The sequence below is a fragment of the Beta vulgaris genome, chromosome 8 (genome assembly GCF_026745355.1).
Source record: "Beta vulgaris subsp. vulgaris cultivar EL10 chromosome 8, EL10.2, whole genome shotgun sequence".
NCBI classification, from domain to species: domain Eukaryota; kingdom Viridiplantae; phylum Streptophyta; class Magnoliopsida; order Caryophyllales; family Amaranthaceae; genus Beta; species Beta vulgaris.
The window spans coordinates 48,278,149-48,295,285 of NC_079209.1; the positions used below are offsets into that span (position 1 = coordinate 48,278,149).

Consider the following 17,137-nt stretch of genomic DNA (forward strand, 5'->3'; position numbering starts at 1 on the left):
ACTCATATAAGACAGATAAAGAGAAAGTGATATTCAGTATTTTATCCCTTCAATACTTATTATATATTCTCTGTATCTTTCTTATGAGGGTTGCCAACCCTTAAGATGAATCTATCATTGTCGGTAAAAGAGTACATACTAGGTTTACTGGAACGCCTTGTTCACTTGTAATTAAGTGCATGATTGACTTTCCCTGCTTGTTCCTTGTACCCTTCAACGCCCTTGTAAAACTTGATGATTTTACCTTGACATAATGGCTAAATAAATAATGTGCAACCTCAAAGTTGTGATTCATGATGGCAAGATGTAATGGTGTGTTTCCATCATCATCTTGTGGTAATATCAACTCATCAGCTCCAGGAAATCTGCTAGGGATCATTTCCCAAAATTGTATTAACCTTTCCAAGTCAGCCACCCTACTGAAGGCTGAAGTACATAGATGGTGCATCACATTTCTACCTTTATAATCACTAATTTTTACTGATTTAGGATAATTGCCATTAATATCAAAAACTAGTTTAACCCGACCAGAGTGCGCCGCTCTTAAAAGAGGGGTTAAGCCATCTACGTCACGAATATACGCAGCACTTTCGCAGTCATCTAGCATCATATGCTTGCTGTCCCTTTCTTTCACATCAAGCCCTACAAAGGCAGAATTACAAGTTATTTTTCTTAGAAGAATATCTCAATCACGTGTTTTTCCCTTTCAACTTATATAAACTACTTCCTCAGTTATACTTCCTCCGTTTAGAAATAGTTGCACCGTTTCTACTTTTCACGCATGCCGATTTATGATTTCAACCATTAATATCTTTAATTATCAATAAGTAAAAATTATAAAAAGTTGATATTAAAAAAATTTACATCGAGACAAATCTAACAAGATCCCACATGACTATGTTTTTCCTAAAATATAAATCATCAAAGACAATCTAAGTATAAGATGTGAATAGTGCACAAAATAGAAATGGTGCAACTATTTCTAAACGGAGGAAGTATAATTAATGTAACATACGGTCCATTGGCACATTTTTTACAAAATCCATGTCAAGAGGAGAAAGATAGAGATAGATAAAAAGTGGGAACTATGTGATAGAAGAGTGATATAGAGAAGATATTACTCCCTTTGCTTTTTTTTTTTTTTTTCTATTTGCTACATTGTTGTTGTGCGGTTTTCAAGATGCTATTTAACCCTTAAAATCTCTTATTTCGTTTAAATAAAAATTATAAAATTTGATATTACTAATCTACACATCGAAAAGAATCTAACAAGACTACACATGATTATATTTTTACTTATAAGAAAATTAAAAGTTAGTGGCGTCATTCCCAAAGCAAAAAATGTAGCAAATAATAAAAGCTGAAGGGAGTACCAAATAAGAATTTGTTGCAATTAATATGAAACTTATAAATAACGAAAACGTTGCAATTAAAAAAGAACAGAGGAATTATAAATGAACTTATCCTAGACTGCTGGTAAAAAAAGTATCTTGAAATTCATGTAAACCATTTGGGTAAGAAGCCATAACTTCAAGTATTACTAAACTGATAGTACTTATTACTCCCTCCTTTATTTTTTAATTGCAATAATTTGATTTCTGCATTATTCACATAATTCACTTTGAACATCAATAATAATTTATATGTAAGAAAAGGTATAAACATGTATTTATGATCTTGTTAAATTCGTCTCATCATATAATTTCATAATTTTAACTTTTTTTTTATAATTTTCACGTATAGAGAACTAAAGATATTGAAGAAATCTTAGTCAATTTATGGTTAAAGTTTCAAACTTTGAACGAGTTTGATTTTTGAAGAAGATGATTGTTTTTCTTGTTCTGGTTTTGTATTGTCGAATTCTTTTAGCAAAAACTGCGCTTCTCTTATATTTCTCTTAGGACTTTAACCTAGTATAGATTATATAAACTAGCTATAACCAATCATGTGAGCACACCTCACGTGAAAGCTGTCAAAATAGTAGCTAAAATACGGCTGCAATAACGCAAAGAAAAATGAAAACATCCATAAGTTGTACATTATCATTGTGTATTATACATATTCCTCATATATATTCTTCAAATCCAACATGGAAAACTCTCTTTTCTTCGTTTCCCAAAACACAAACCCTAGGCAAAACCCTAAGTACCAGTAGCCTTAGCAGGCTCGCTGGCGGTCGGCCTGACGCGAGGCTGCCGGCGAGCCTGCGCCATTCCCTTGTCCTCTAGTTATTTCTTTCTTTGTCTCCTTCCCTGATTCCCTGTATCGAGTATAGGTTCGTGCACCGGGTACTTTCGAGTTCGTCAGGGAGAAAGTCGGGTGTTCTCGTCACCGGCAAGGTCTACCCCTCATCCTCCCATGTTGTGGTCTTCGGGCTTCCTCTCCCCCTCCCCTGTTTAGTTCATCGGACTTCCCTTACCCCTCCCCTATTACGTTCTTCGGGCGTCCCTTTCCCCTCCCCTGTTACGTTAGTAGGTTTCCCTGTCCCTGGTGTTTTGCTGCTTTGTGTTAGCGTTTTTCATCGAATTCGATCCCCTTCTCCCCTTCATTTGTGGTGTTGTGTTCCCCTCCCCTTGTTTGTTTTGTGTCTTCCCTTCCCCCTTCCCTGATTTTGATTTGTTTGTCCATTCGAAGGTTGTGCTTAGTATTTTGTGTCTTCCCCTTCTCGTTAATGTTCGTGTTTTCCAGTTTAGGGTGTGGTATTATGCATCTTGTGATAGTTGTTTTAGTTTGTTTAATGTTTGTTTCTTACAAATCCGATAACCCTTGCCTTTTTGTGTATGGTTGTGTTGGGTTGTTCGTTAGTGGTGGTCGGTGGGAAGTAAAAGGTTCTTTGTTTCCTATGACAAAAGAAGATCTAGGATACCTGGTGAATAGACACTAGTAGAAAAACGACGATTTGCGTCCCCTGATTTGCGTCGCACTGAAACGGAAATGACGCAAAAGGGTAATTTGCGTCGCACGCAAAGAAGAGTGCGACGCACATTATGGGTAAATGAGCACCAGTACGAGCTATGTGCGTCGCACGTACCACAAGTGCGTTGCAAAAGCCCAATGTGCGTCGGACCACCTGACACATACGACGCAAATCGTCTCCTTCTTGAAAAAAGAAAATTCAACTATCTGCGTCGCACGGTACTTTTATGCGTTGCAAAAGCACAAAGTGCGTCGGAGTCAAAGCCCATGCGACGCAGATCCGCGGCGCTCATTTAACCTAAAAACTACGCGCGCCCCTTAACTTTCTCTAACCTAAAATCTCCTCACATTCTCTCACCCTCACCGCCGCTTTACTTCTCATCCTCTCCCACTCTCAACTTCTCCTCTCCCACTCTCAAATTCTCCCACTCGAATCTTCTTTCTCTCTCCCCGTATCTCTGAAAACCCAGAACCTCAAAAATATCAGTTCTTTCTCTCCTTCACATCAGTTCGCCATGCTGCTCGCCGGAGTTTTATAGTCTCCAGAGTCGCGCTGCAGCGGTGTGAAGCATCTTGTTGCTGCCAGATTCCTACTCTTCGAATTCATCAAATTTCAATTTCATTATTTCTTCTTGTTCATCAAAAGCGTGGTGAAGCTTCGAAGGAAAAGGCGAGATAAAGGTTTTAGATCTGTTTTTTTTTTCAATTTCTTCTTGTTTTTGTTGCTTTTTCTTAATTTTTTTAAGGTTACTTCTGATTTTTTTTTTCTCACTTTTTTTTGCTTTCTGATTTTTTTGAGGTTTTAGATCTGTTTTCATTGATGTTTTCTTAGAAGTAACCTGACGAATGTTTTCTTAATTTTTTTGAGATCTGACGAATTTTCTCTTTTTTTTAAACTAATTGAAAATTCTGAGTTATGAATGTTTAATATTGAATGTTCACTTTTTTTGTTTTCATTTTTTAGTTCTGATGTCTTTTTATTTATTTATTTTTTTTCATTTTCAGATCTGGGATTCATTCTCCCTCCCTCCCTCTTTCTTCATCTTCCTCTTAGATCAAAGGCGAAGGGCGACGATGTAACTGACCCAAATGAGATATCGCCGGTTTAACTGAACCAAAGTTGGAGATGACGGTCAAGATTTCTCTTACCCAGATTGTAATGTTCTTTAGATTTTAGGGGTTTTTTTTATTAGGATTGTTTTGTACTTCGATTCATCTGAATGTAATGGTTTTAAACTCTATAATAATAAAGTTCATTACTTCTAATAATTTGTTGATTCTTTTATATTTCCTATTGTTGATCTGGATGCAATGTTAATGGACAAACGAAAACCTCATTTATCTGAATTAACAACAAATGAAGATGTCCTGCATTCGTTATTGATGATTCATGATGGAATTTGTGTAGAATTTCCTGCATTCGTTGGTTTTTTAAAAAAAAAAATTAAAAAAAAAATTGTAATTTGCGTCGCACGTAGCCCAAGGTGCAACGCAAATCACTCATCTGCGTCGCACCCAAGGCGATGTGTGACGCACATTACCCTTTGAAGCGGGCTGGGGAGAGCCATTTGTGTTGCACCGTATAAACGTGCGACGCAAATAGCTCAACCATCTGCGTCGTTTCTCATACGACGCAGATCATTTCTGGGTCATTTGCGTCGAGGCCTTTGGCGTCGTACCGGAGTCCGACGCACATCCTCACATCCGACGCAAATTGCCTTTTCTGTACTAGTGAGAGCCAATGATCCTGGAATTGGCCATGGATTTTATGCCACTTTAGGAATTCGAGTATTGGTTAAGATGAGAGGATGTGCTTAATTCAGATCTGTTGCGCGTCGTTCTTCTCGGTTTTGGATTCTGAGGTTGGATCTTCGTGTAAGTGGGGCGAAGTTCATCAATCTAACTCACACCAAGTTCTCGTAATGGTGTCAGATGTCATCATACCTACAAAAATGTATCTTATGGGAGGCCATCCAATTTGATTTAGGGAATGGTTTTACCTCCATGTATTTCGAGTTTCAATCTAGATAGACTAAACTCCGGGTACCCTTGCAAAAGGACGTGACTTCGTTGTTAGTTGAATCAGTATAATCCCAGGAAGATATTTCTTTTCAAGGATCTTGGGATTTTGCGTCTAGCGGCCATTAAGGCCGACTAGCTATTATGCTGCAATCTCTCTCTGAAGATCGTCAGGATGTTGTATCTCAACAGGTTCCCTCTCATATTATGTATGTTTCATAAAGTCATATAACCCAACCTCACCCATCATCGCTCAAGACAAACTACTTTTGGACAGGACGCGTCATAGTTAGTTTCTTTTTTATAAAGTATGTACGAGGTAATAAAGCTCTTATTAGTGTTAGTTTATTTCGGTTTGGTTGTATTAGCATTAAGTTGTACTCCAATATTAATTAATGAAAATTTTGTCAATGTCAATATATATGTATTCCACATTTTCCTCATCCCCTCCTCAAGTTAGACTTGTGTAGAAGAGGAGAGTCCCATTTGCTACATAAAAACTTATGTTGCTGTTCAGATTGGTCTATAGTCATGATGAGAGTCCCGAGTTGGACATGAGTAGAAGAACAATGGACCTAACAAAAGAAGTAGAGAGAAAACCTTACTCAATATGTTCTCAATTATAGTGACAATCCAAGTTATTAAGATGTTTTGTTCTCTCATTGCACATAGGGTTGTCTGCTAGATGCATTGCAAGACTTGTTATTAGAGTACGTACATAGGCTTGGAAATCGTGATACTTAGATCAGCTAAATGCCATCAATCCGAACAATTTCATTAGTGGTTTTTGACATACTCCTCTATTTAGACTCACAAGAAGATTTGGAAACAATTTTATGTTTTTGTGTTTTGTAGGACAACAAGGAGCCTCCTATGAAGACACAATAGCATGTGTGTTAGATATCTTGTTGAGAAGACACATGCACCAATTATCTGCATCTGATAAGCTATGAGGTGTAGAGCAGATTAACTAGGATAGAATAAGTTGTAGTATAATGTCCCTTTGAGATACTTTACTACATGCTAAGTAACATCTCAGTGTGGTCCCCTAGAACAAGCCATGAATTGGCTTAACTAATGAAATGAATATGAGAAATTAAGTTTGCTTAAATTTAGGTAGAGGAGTTTGCCAATTAGTCTTTTATATTGCTCTGCATCTTGCATGATTGTTCCATCCTCTGTGGATAATTTGTCATGAGAGGGGAAAGATGTGATTTTTGGTCTGCATTATCACTCAACCTTGTATGCTGTAGAAGATCAATTATGTACTTCCTTTGGTTGACAAGAGTACCTCTCTCATTTCTCAACCCTTCTAACCCTAAGATAATTCCTCCTAGATCTTTCACCGTGAACTCTAGAACAAACTCTTGTCCGAGAGCTGATGTTAGTCTCATCATTGTATGTGATGAACAAATCGTCCATGTACATAGACTAGGATGATATAATTTTTTCCAAAATTATCTTTGTCGAACAAAGAATAATATCTGAAAGGTTGTGAGAAGTTTCTAAGATTTAAAAACTTAGTTAGCTTGATATTTCATTGTCTAGATGCCTATTTGAGGCCATAAAGTCTTTTGTTGAGCTTACAAATTAAACTTACCCTTTTGGTACCTGATTGTACCCATAAAAGAATGCCTCATTGGTGTGCAATTGATGCACTTGCCATCCTTGAATGGTTTCCAAACATATCAAAATTCTTACTATTGCATATATACTTAGCAATTGGAGAGAAAGAGCGTTGGTATTATTTTCTTTGAGCTGCCTATCTTGCCTAACTACTAACCTGGCCTTCAATCTGAAAACATTGCCATGCTTGGCATGTTTCAGTTTGTAGACCCCATTTAGAGTCTAGGGCCTTCTTTCCACTTTGAAGATCACATAACTGCCAAGTGTCATTTTGCTCAATAGCTTTAAGCTCATTATTCATTGCTGCAATCCTTTCTATGTGCCCACTAGATTCATTTATATGTCCTTGGCTCCACAATTTAATTACATTATTCAATGAAGTAAGGTACTTCATCATAATAAACTTTTTTCTTTGCTAGGTAAGTAAGAATAGTATAACACCAAAAACAATTTACATCATAAGCTCTACTAAGTAGGAGAGAACCAACTAAGTTTGACCCTGACCCTCACAAACCCAAGGCAAGCAGCACAAATAGACTTTCCCAAGAACATGCTTGCCATGTTTCAATCTATTAATTACTGAAATTTTCCTAGGCAAAACTACACTAGTTGTCATCAAAATCAAGCTTTTCATCTACTGAACAACAACTTCATGCCTTCAAGTAGACAAGTTTCAAATTACTTCATTTCTTACCCACTAAACAGCATATGCCAAAGCACAATATAAACAACTACAATAACTCTTATTTGGAACTAAGGTCTTCTACTCTTAGAGAGGAATATCACCATCCTATTAAACCAGCTTTGAGAGTATTGCACACTAATCCATTCTAGACCAAGCATTGTCTTACATATTCACATTCAAAGAAAAGATGTTGATAGAATCAACTCCATTCAAGCGCACACACACACATCCATCATCTGCTCTAATGCCAACTCTTTTTAATCTGTTAGCTATTCTGAGCATCTACTGCATAACCAACAAATAAATAAATCTATGTTTAGGTATGGACAACCTATCCCAAACATAACTGTCATAGTGGACCTTTTGTTCTTCCACCATTTTCTCATAGCAATGTTTAATAAGGAACTTAGGCATGCTAATTTATCAGCTCTTGTTGAATGAACATAACTTTTACTTCTTCATTTATTTTGCAAGCCTATTTCCAATACCAACGACAACCAGTCTAGGGAATAACTCCACCAATCATCCTCTTTCAAATACACATCATTCACCCATTTGATCTGAAAAATCTTGTTCATAAGTTATCACCCACACATACTTTGTCATGGTAGCCTTCTTCCACATTTGGATGTTTCTCACTCCCAAACCACCAGCTTGCTAGGAAAAACACACCTTCTTCCAACCAATATTACCAGCTTTTGTGCTAAAATAATTTCCACTCCATAAGAATGCCCTAAAGCTCCTACAACACAACTCTTGGAAGGATATACACTGGAGCCTAGTAGATATAAATACTAAGCAAAACTGAATTAATCAATTGCAATCTGCTTGTATATATAGGATGGATTTCTTAGGCTCCAAACCTTAATCCTAGCACACATTTTCTCAACCAAGACGTGACATTCAAATACAGTAACCGTCCTTGCTGAAATAGGAACCTCCAATTACCTAAAAGGAATTCTAATATTGTGCCTAAAACTAGAAACATCTTTAAACCTCTACACGGTATTTTGATCCACGCCAATCAATTCATTAACAATGTGCTAAAAAGCTTGGAGCATCAAATACACTGATGGCAACTCATCCTTACAGCACAGATTAACATCATCTGCAAACACTAGATGATTTGCATCATAATATTTTTTCACTTACATTATAGTAAAAAAAGATGGGGAGAAGCCATCATCTGTCACATTACTTGAAGGCAGCTTGTGGTCATATGCCTCAACTTTTCTGGAATGTGACTGTCCCTCGTGGATATTCTCATATGTAAAGTATGTGTAGCTAGTGGGGGCCCGAATAAATGTCTGAGATTGAGTAGCTTCTTGTTCCTCATTCTCAGCAAACATATAATCTCTTTCACAAGCTCATCCTCTACTTCAATGTAAATCTGATTGTCATTGTTCATCTAATATATACTAACTTCTAGCTTCAAATTGACTATTTAATTACTTAGAGGCAACTGGTTTATTCTTCCCTTAGATCACTCGAATTTCCACCTAAGGGAATAAAATTAAGGAAAGAAATTATATTTTCCATAAAAATCACGTCTCTACTTACAAACGTATTCCTCATTTATAAGGTACTCATAGGAAGGACATTTTCTCATTAATATATTATAAGGTGTTTTCTATCGTATCCCCTTGCTATAAAGGATATTAATGATGTGGGTAGCTGCTATAATGCGATCTCACCAAAAGTATTTTGGCAGGCCTGCATGTATTCTAAATGTTCTTGATTATATTGTTGTCTCAAGAAGGAATCTATGCTTCTTCGTACCTCACCATTTTGTTATGGGACCACGACAACACTCTTTAAAATTTTGATGAATAACCTTTTGCGTATATATTTTGCACAACCTCAGTTCCATTGCCACTTCTTATCATTTTCATCACTCACTTCGTCTTTCTAACTCACAAGATGAGTCCAAGTGACTATATTGTAGTGATCAATAATTGTGAGAAAATGAATTGCACCATACATTGATATTAGGAGTTTTGTGAGCACCCAACAAATCAATGTGCATGAGATCAAAAATCCCCTTTAACCATACTTTGACTAACAAGTATTGATAATCTATGGTGTTTGGCCACTAATTATGTATCACACAAAAATAATTTTATAGAATGACAATTGCAAAAACATATCTATTTCATTTTTTATAATGATCCATGTCCTAATCTAGCATGTGTCACATCTAAAGTAACTAAATTATTACTGATATAGTTCTTGTAATTACTGCATGCTAGCAGAATCTGCAACATAGACACTAGGATTTCTACTTTCATTTCTAAGATAAGTTTTTCCATCATCCTTCAACAGGTTGAATATGTGAAGCCATATACCTTCTTTCCATATGCCATCTCCTTTGCAAGTTTAAGGTCTTAAAAAGTGCATCCATATTAATCAATAATTATTTTCAAGCTGCTATTGTCATTAAGGATACTTAATGACAAAAGGTTGTGTCTAAATTATGGCAAATATAACACATTTTCGAGTCTTATCTCAGGAGCAAAAGTAACAACACCAATTTGTTTCACCTTTCACTTAGGGGGGGTTTGGTAAGATTAATGGAAATGGAATGGAAAGGATTTTGATAAGGAGGGGAAATAGAAATAATAACCATTACCTTTAATAGTTGTTTGGTATCCTAGTGGAATGGAAACAATTGAGAGGTTTATGATTGAGGAAGGAAACGTGATTTGTTTCCACTAGTTTGATAAGGGTAACAAATGGGGGGATTGCATTTCCCTCCGAAAACGGTATTTATTACTTAACACTCATACCAAACAATTAGAAATGGAAACGCTTATTTGAATCCGTTTCCTACATCAAAAGTTTTCATACCAAACACCCTCTTAGTTCCATCTGGTACCATCACCTTCAAAGGGTGTTTTAGATAATTTAACTCACTAAAGAGTTTCAAGTTTCTAGCCACATATGATCCGAAATGCCTGAGTCTATTATCCATGAGTTGCAATAAAAAAAACATTTTTAAAAATAGCTGCATTTGAGACTTAAATGATACTTGCAAAGTTACTCATGTTGTTTTCTTTGCTTTTAGAAGGTCATGTTTCTCATGAAAGGCTTTTAAGACCTCCTTTTCCATAACTAAAATCAAGTTGTTTTCCGGCTTGTTGTTGTTCCCAACTCCTATCTTGATCATAAAAAGGTGAGTTCAGGTAGGCTTTCACTCTTGCATTTGTAGCAACTTTGACTTTGGTTTTCCCTTTAAACCTGTCAATAGTGTTCCCTCTTATTCCATAATGTTCACATTCTAATTCAATTTCTCCCTCTTTTGATCTTTTTTTTATGTGAAAATTAGCCTTTGATTCGTTTTGATTGTTTCCTTAGTTTTGTCTACTTACTTGAAAAGCACTCATTTTTTAGCTTTGTTGCACGCTATTCCATGATCTAATTTAGTTTCTCCACCTGTAACAATCTGTTATATATCTATTCATAAGAAGAAAAGGGTCCATGTATAAGCAGTTGGTTTTCATCTGCCTAAAACCATCGTTCGATCTAATAGCAATTTTATCACTTTTATTTGTTTGTTATCTCAATCTCAAACAGTTCCTTTTCGAGATTACAAGTGCACTTGGTGATTGCTCCACAAGAACATGTAGGAATGTCTTTGAGAAGGGCAACTTTCATCCCAAAGCATCTTCAACTTACAATAAAACTTACTCATAGGCAAGTTGTTTTACTTTAATTCCCACAACTTGCCTGGCGATATTGTTCCATTAGCTTATACCTGATCAAAGTGTGCCCGGCCCAGAAAATCCCCGGGCATGGGCATATTTTTATTTGGGTTTGGGACGGATTTTGGGCAACCGAAAATGACTTTCTAGTCGAAATTTTGTCCCGATTCGATTTTGTCCCTAAAAGCCCACTATTTTTGGCCCTAAAAAGCAGACTTTGGACAGAATAAATTGGCCCGAATTTTGGCTCGGCCTAAGTTGTGGGTAAATCTTTTTAGGGCAGGCCTGACCCGCTATTTGATCACCTCTACATCAGCTCCAGCCATATATTTCTTGTTGTCTGAATGAAGTTCATACTCCTAGCTATCTGAGGCTTCATGGTTGCAAACAACCAAGACCTCACCATGAAGTCACATCTTATCCACCTTATGATTACATATTAATCCTTTGTCTGCTTTGGATGTTTTAATTTCCTTCCACGAATGCAAGCTTGTTCTTAGAACCAAGAATTACCTTCACCATTCGTACTCTAGTTTAGGAAGTTTCCTTCATCAAGCACCATGCTTCCTAAAGGAGTAGAAGTACTCTAATCCAGAGGGTTAAATAATGGATTCTTAAAATGATTAGATCTCCTTACTCCTCTTGTTCCACATCTTTTTCCTCTATTTTATCTCCCATTTTGTGGAGAAAAATAGGATTTTTGATATTGTTGTTTAAGAGAGAAGAGAAAAAGATATGTTTGGCTGAGGATTTTGCCCTAAAGCTCTGATACCATGAAAATTTTTGAACAATTTATGGTTAGAATTGCAAACTTTAAAGAGATTTGTCATTTAAAAAGATAATTGTTTTTCTTCTTCTGGTTTTGTTATGTATTTCTTTATGCGAAAAGTTGTGTCTTTCTTAACTTCCGTTTGCAATCTAAACATAGTATAAACCATATACACTAGTTATAAACAATTATGTAAGCACACCACACGTGAAAGTAAAAATAGCAGCTAATATAAAACTCACTAACATAAAAGAAGAATGAATTATGTCCTCCGTTTTTTTTTACATGTTACATTATGACATTCTACACTATTCATAATGTTACTTTGACCATCGTTTGTGATTTATACGTGAATAGAAATATAGTCATGTGGGATTTTCTTAGATTCTTCTTAATATGTATTTTTTTATAATTTTTACACATGTAAATTAGAGATATATGTTCCTCAAATTTTCCATTGGCATTTATGAAAAGTGAAAGTGTAATATGTAAAAAAGCGGAGAAAGCATCATTAAATTGTACATTATATCAATATGCACTATGCAGGTGCCTAACATCCATCATTTTTTCAGATATTAATACTTCCTCCGTTCTGTTTTAAATGAAACGTTTGCTTTTTCACGCAACCCAACACGCTTCTTTAATAATTAATATCTTTAGTTGTGCACACGTAAAAAATATAAAAAAGTTATAATTTGATAGTATGCATCGAGACGAATCTAACAAGATCCCACTTGACTATGTTTTTCTTTATATAATGGCGATAAATTGGAGTCAAAATTGATCAATGAATAGTGTCATTTCACACAATGTTTCATTTAAAACAGAACGGAGGAAGAATATAAAATTATGCATTGGCATGCGTGAAAAGCAAAGTGCTGCAACTAGAAAAAGAACGGTGAGAGTGTATTTTATGTTTGGTTGCAAATTTGAAATGAAAACCCTTTTCACCGATGAAAAGTTTATTAAACTTTTTTCCTTGTTGGTCGCTTTTATTTTATTTTGTTAATATGCAATGCTGATGCTAAACTTATAAGGGCTTCTTCTTTAATTTATTGTTTCTTCTTTCCAGTTTTTAATTTTTTAAAAAAAATCAAAAACAAAAATATGTAAATTAGAAACAATAGTTTTTCGTTGTCAGTTGGGGCTGATTAATCAGTTAAGTAAGACAAAATTTGAGTTTATTTTATCCCTTATATCATATAATTTTGAATTTTTTTTACTTTAATAACCACCTTATAATAAAACCATCAAGTTTTTGAAAATAAGCACCTTATATGTTAATTTTTTAAATAACCACCGTATGTGACCTAAATCTTTTTAAAGATCTACCACTTGACAGATTCTACCAAGAAAATAAATCATTCGCAAAAAGGGTTTAAGAACAGTTCTATCACCTCTACCTATTCACTAGAATGTATATAATGTTTAAACACTTCTTTAAAAATGATTGTCGGGACAAAATATATCAACGATTTTATATCAAAAACTGCACGAAGGTAATTTTTTTTATATGAATTTTCTTACTTAAATACATTTTAAAGATTGTTTTTGAATTGTAATGAGCTTTCTTTTGTTTAGTATAATGAAAATTTTCTATTAGAGTTCTTATATTGCCTACCGTATTTTCTTAAGTCTTTTGTGTGGGTTAAATAATAGTCGTTCATTTACATCCAAAAAAAATAAAATAAAAATATAAAAAATAAACAAAGAAGAGAAACTGACCACTGTCATCTGTCATCTTCATGTATCTTGCAATCAAGTGAAGAACAGTCTCACCATACTTGTTTACCTCTTCCATTGCTTCCCTTGGATTGCTAGCATTACCTAAAGCATTAAACATTAAACGTAAAGTACTCCAGTTTTCAGTACGTGCAGCTTCATGAAAAGGCGTATGGCCTCTCGAATCTTTCACCTTCCATGGTAGCGGTTCAAGATCAAGCCAGTTATCATCTGTCCTCCTTACATTCCAATATTGGAAAGATTCTTGCAACAATATTGTTGCTGCATCTGATGAAAACCTTGCGGCAATGTGCAATGGCGTGTCACCATTATAATCTTTCTGGTATGTCAGCTTTGGGAATCTTTTGATAGTTTCCTTAATGAATGCTTTGTAGTTGTTACCAACAGGTTTGTCAGAGGAGGATTTATGATGAAGTTGTAAGGCTATGTGAAGTATATTCTTTCCATCCACGTCTTGAGAAATAAAATAACTATAAGGTCTATTATTTTCGTACACACGCATATCTAATTTTTCAGCTGCATAGTACAACTCGTCATCCATTTCTCTTCCCTTACTACCTTCTTCCATCAGCTTCTTCTACAAAACCAAATAATATAAAGTATATGTAAAAGCTAGTGTGAAGAACCGTCGTAACAAGAAAATTAAATCTAAGGAGCGAAAATAAGAGCACTAACAATTTAACAAATACAAATTTAATTACAAAAACCTCTCTATAATAAGTAGAGGAAAAGCTATTACACACCCTGAAAAATGATCAAAATTAACTTAAAACTAAAGTTACCCTTAAAATATGTAAACCTAAATTAAAAATGGTCAAATTGCTACCTAACTCTAGTCAAATTACCCTCAAAATAGTTAAAGGACGTCCAACCCGACCCATGATCACCTCTAACTCATAAATCACTTTTCAAAAGTTTTTACTTTTTTTTCGATATATTCAACAACATTTAGGGTCCGTTTGATTCAACTTCTTTTGACGTATCTTGTCTTATCCTTTCTTTTCTTTGCTAAACTTATCTCATCTTTTCTTTTCTTTTCTAAACTTATCTTATCTTAATCTATATTTTAGTTTTTTGTGTTGTCTAACATAATTAAAGCGTTTTATCTTATCTATCGTATCTTATTTTTTCTGAAATAAGTTAAAATAAGTTGAACAAAACAGAACCTTACACAAGCTCGTCATATTTCCATAGATGAGAACACTTTGCATGCTCATCAAGTACCTTAATAATTTACTTGGCATGTTAAAGATTTCACATATGATGATAGGTAACTTGTAAAAGGGCATAATATTAATATATAGGAAAAACTAATAGAAATAACTGCACCTTTGGATACTCTTTTTAAAACAGTCTCAACTTTGAACTAACTCGATAAAGTCTCACCTTTAACCTGATCTTCTTATATTGAACTATGTGTACCAGTGACCTGTTGGTAACCCATAAAATCTTGTCCCAAATGTTAATTTCCATCTGAATCTAGTTAATTATAGTTAATAAAAAGAACGTGGGCCCTTCAAATTTAACTTCCTCTACTTCCTTTTTACCTTCTTCTCTCCCTGTTGAAGCTGAAGTTGGGAATCCAGAATTTTAAAGCTTCACACAAATTGTGAAAGTGATAAGCAAGACTGTTTTCTTTCTTTCTGTTTACATTGTTTCTAAATTTTTGGTGTTTTTAAAATCTTCACCCAAATTTGTTTTGTTGGTTAATTTAGTTTCGAAATTGCATTCTTCTATTTTTTAATCCATGATTCTCGACAACCTTTCACCAACAAGAACTTAAATTCCATTATTCATCACAATGCAATTATAATCTTATATATCATCAGCCGCACAACTTAACATATATCTAATTTGATAAACCTATTTTGGCTATTTATTTCCATTCTCAAAACTTTGTGAACCAACTGAATTCCCTATTCCACGTGAGAAAGATAGGCAAAAGAAATTATTCCAAAATCTGAATTTATTTTGCAAACAAGCTAAGATTGGAATAATTGCTATTATCGTACTAGTTCCAGTTTGTAAAACTAATTTCATTTGCTAAATTAATTGACCTTAGAAATACAATTCATGACCCTAATCGATTTTTGCTAGAATACTTTGCAAATATAAATTGAGCATAGAAACGTTTACGTGGAAATATGTATACCTACCCTTAATGCAACTCAAGGTCTGAATTACTTTTCCAAATAAACTAGAGAAGAACAAGAAACATAGGAGAATAAAGGCTCCAATATCAACACCACCAACCCATGCCACTATGGCGGAACAAAGGTAGGAACAACATAACTCCTTGCTTCGGGCACCGATTGAGGTGATTTTTGTGCCTGAATTGATTTATTTTTCAAGAACTACAACTTCATGAAGCATTCATGAGCATAACCAGCTTGCATGCTAATGGTAATTGTTTGACCAGAGCTTCAAATCAGTTAGTTAATTAAGTTCCTACTTTCTAGCTTTAGTTAGAGATAGTGTTAGTGGTTTGCTTAGTCAGATAACATGTTTTCCATTATGTTAACAATTGTTAGTAGTTAGTGGGACCATGTTTTCCCCACTTTGTTTTCATGTTCCTAGTTACTAGGTGGCAGTTATATTTTTCTACTTTATTTGAAGAGTTGTAGTTTGCTTCTGTTTCTGTAATCAAGTTAGATTAATATTCTCTCATTTAGTCTCTTGCTCAGTTTACTTGACTTTCCCAACAGTAATTGCGCAACTAGAAAACAGAAGTAGAGGAGAGAAAAAAAACAAGGCCAACAATGTAGCACGCGCTGATACTGGACAGACGGTGGAATGTCGACAGGAGCCCCACGGGCAAAAATAGGAGCAACACTCACTACCCAAACAAATGACCTAGAGAAGAAGAAGTTTTGAGCGAGAGAGAGGGGATGCAAGAATGAGAAGATTTGGGGTTTTTTATGTTTCTATCATTCTCAAACCAATTTGGGGTAATTAATTAAATTGGAAATCTTTAAAGGAACAATTGACAACTCAGAAGAATTGGAACAATGTTTGAGGATGATCCTAATACTTTTGTGGAAAGCCCTAGCCATAATACGAAGTGAATTGAAAGAGAGAAGATGGAGAAGAAGGGGTTGAGGAAAAATGGGGGATTGCATTGAAATATAATGGGTAAATAAAACATGTGATTCAGTAACTTGCAATTGCAGGTTATTAATAGGTGAAAGGTCCAAATAAGAAGAGAAGGCAAAAGGTAAAATTTGATTGAGTTAGTCCAAAGCTGAGCCTATCTTAAGAAGACCATTTAAATGTGAGAGTATCAAAAAAAACTTAATATGTAAAAAATGTTATCAATTTTGAAAAAATAATTATATTCGGTAACTTATCAAAGCTTAATCCATTACTTTTACCTTCTAATTGTACTTTTGTTTATTCCATATTCTATCGGAAAAAAATGCACAAAAAACATTCTTTTAGACTTGGAACGAGTATTTAACCTCTGCATATGTTTTAACTCTGCCTGATGGAAATGACGGATCCGAGGTATATAGTGATGCTTCCAAGAATGGATTGGGGTGTGTTCTGCAGCAAAATGGGAAGGTGATCGCGTATGCATCGCGCCAATTGAAGCTGTATGAGTTGAATTATAATATCGAAGGACTTATTTCATATCGTGATTCGAGATTCCTCTCGAAATTTTGGCAAAAAGTCCAGTTG

At 34.9% G+C, this 17,137-nt stretch overlaps 1 protein-coding gene across 1 annotated transcript in view; it reads right to left on the reverse strand.

Moving 5' to 3' along the window:
• LOC104883621 (uncharacterized) overlaps nucleotides 1-17,137 on the reverse strand; it is a 39,319-nt gene that overhangs the window by 10,112 nt on the left and 12,070 nt on the right. Inside the window, exons 3-4 of the mRNA XM_019247413.3 lie at nucleotides 13,442-14,036; nucleotides 140-642 (exon numbers count right to left, since the gene is read on the reverse strand). Of these exons, the coding sequence (XP_019102958.2) occupies nucleotides 140-642; nucleotides 13,442-14,027 (1,089 nt within the window). The 5' untranslated portion in view covers nucleotides 14,028-14,036. The remainder of the gene's footprint in view (nucleotides 1-139; nucleotides 643-13,441; nucleotides 14,037-17,137) is intronic.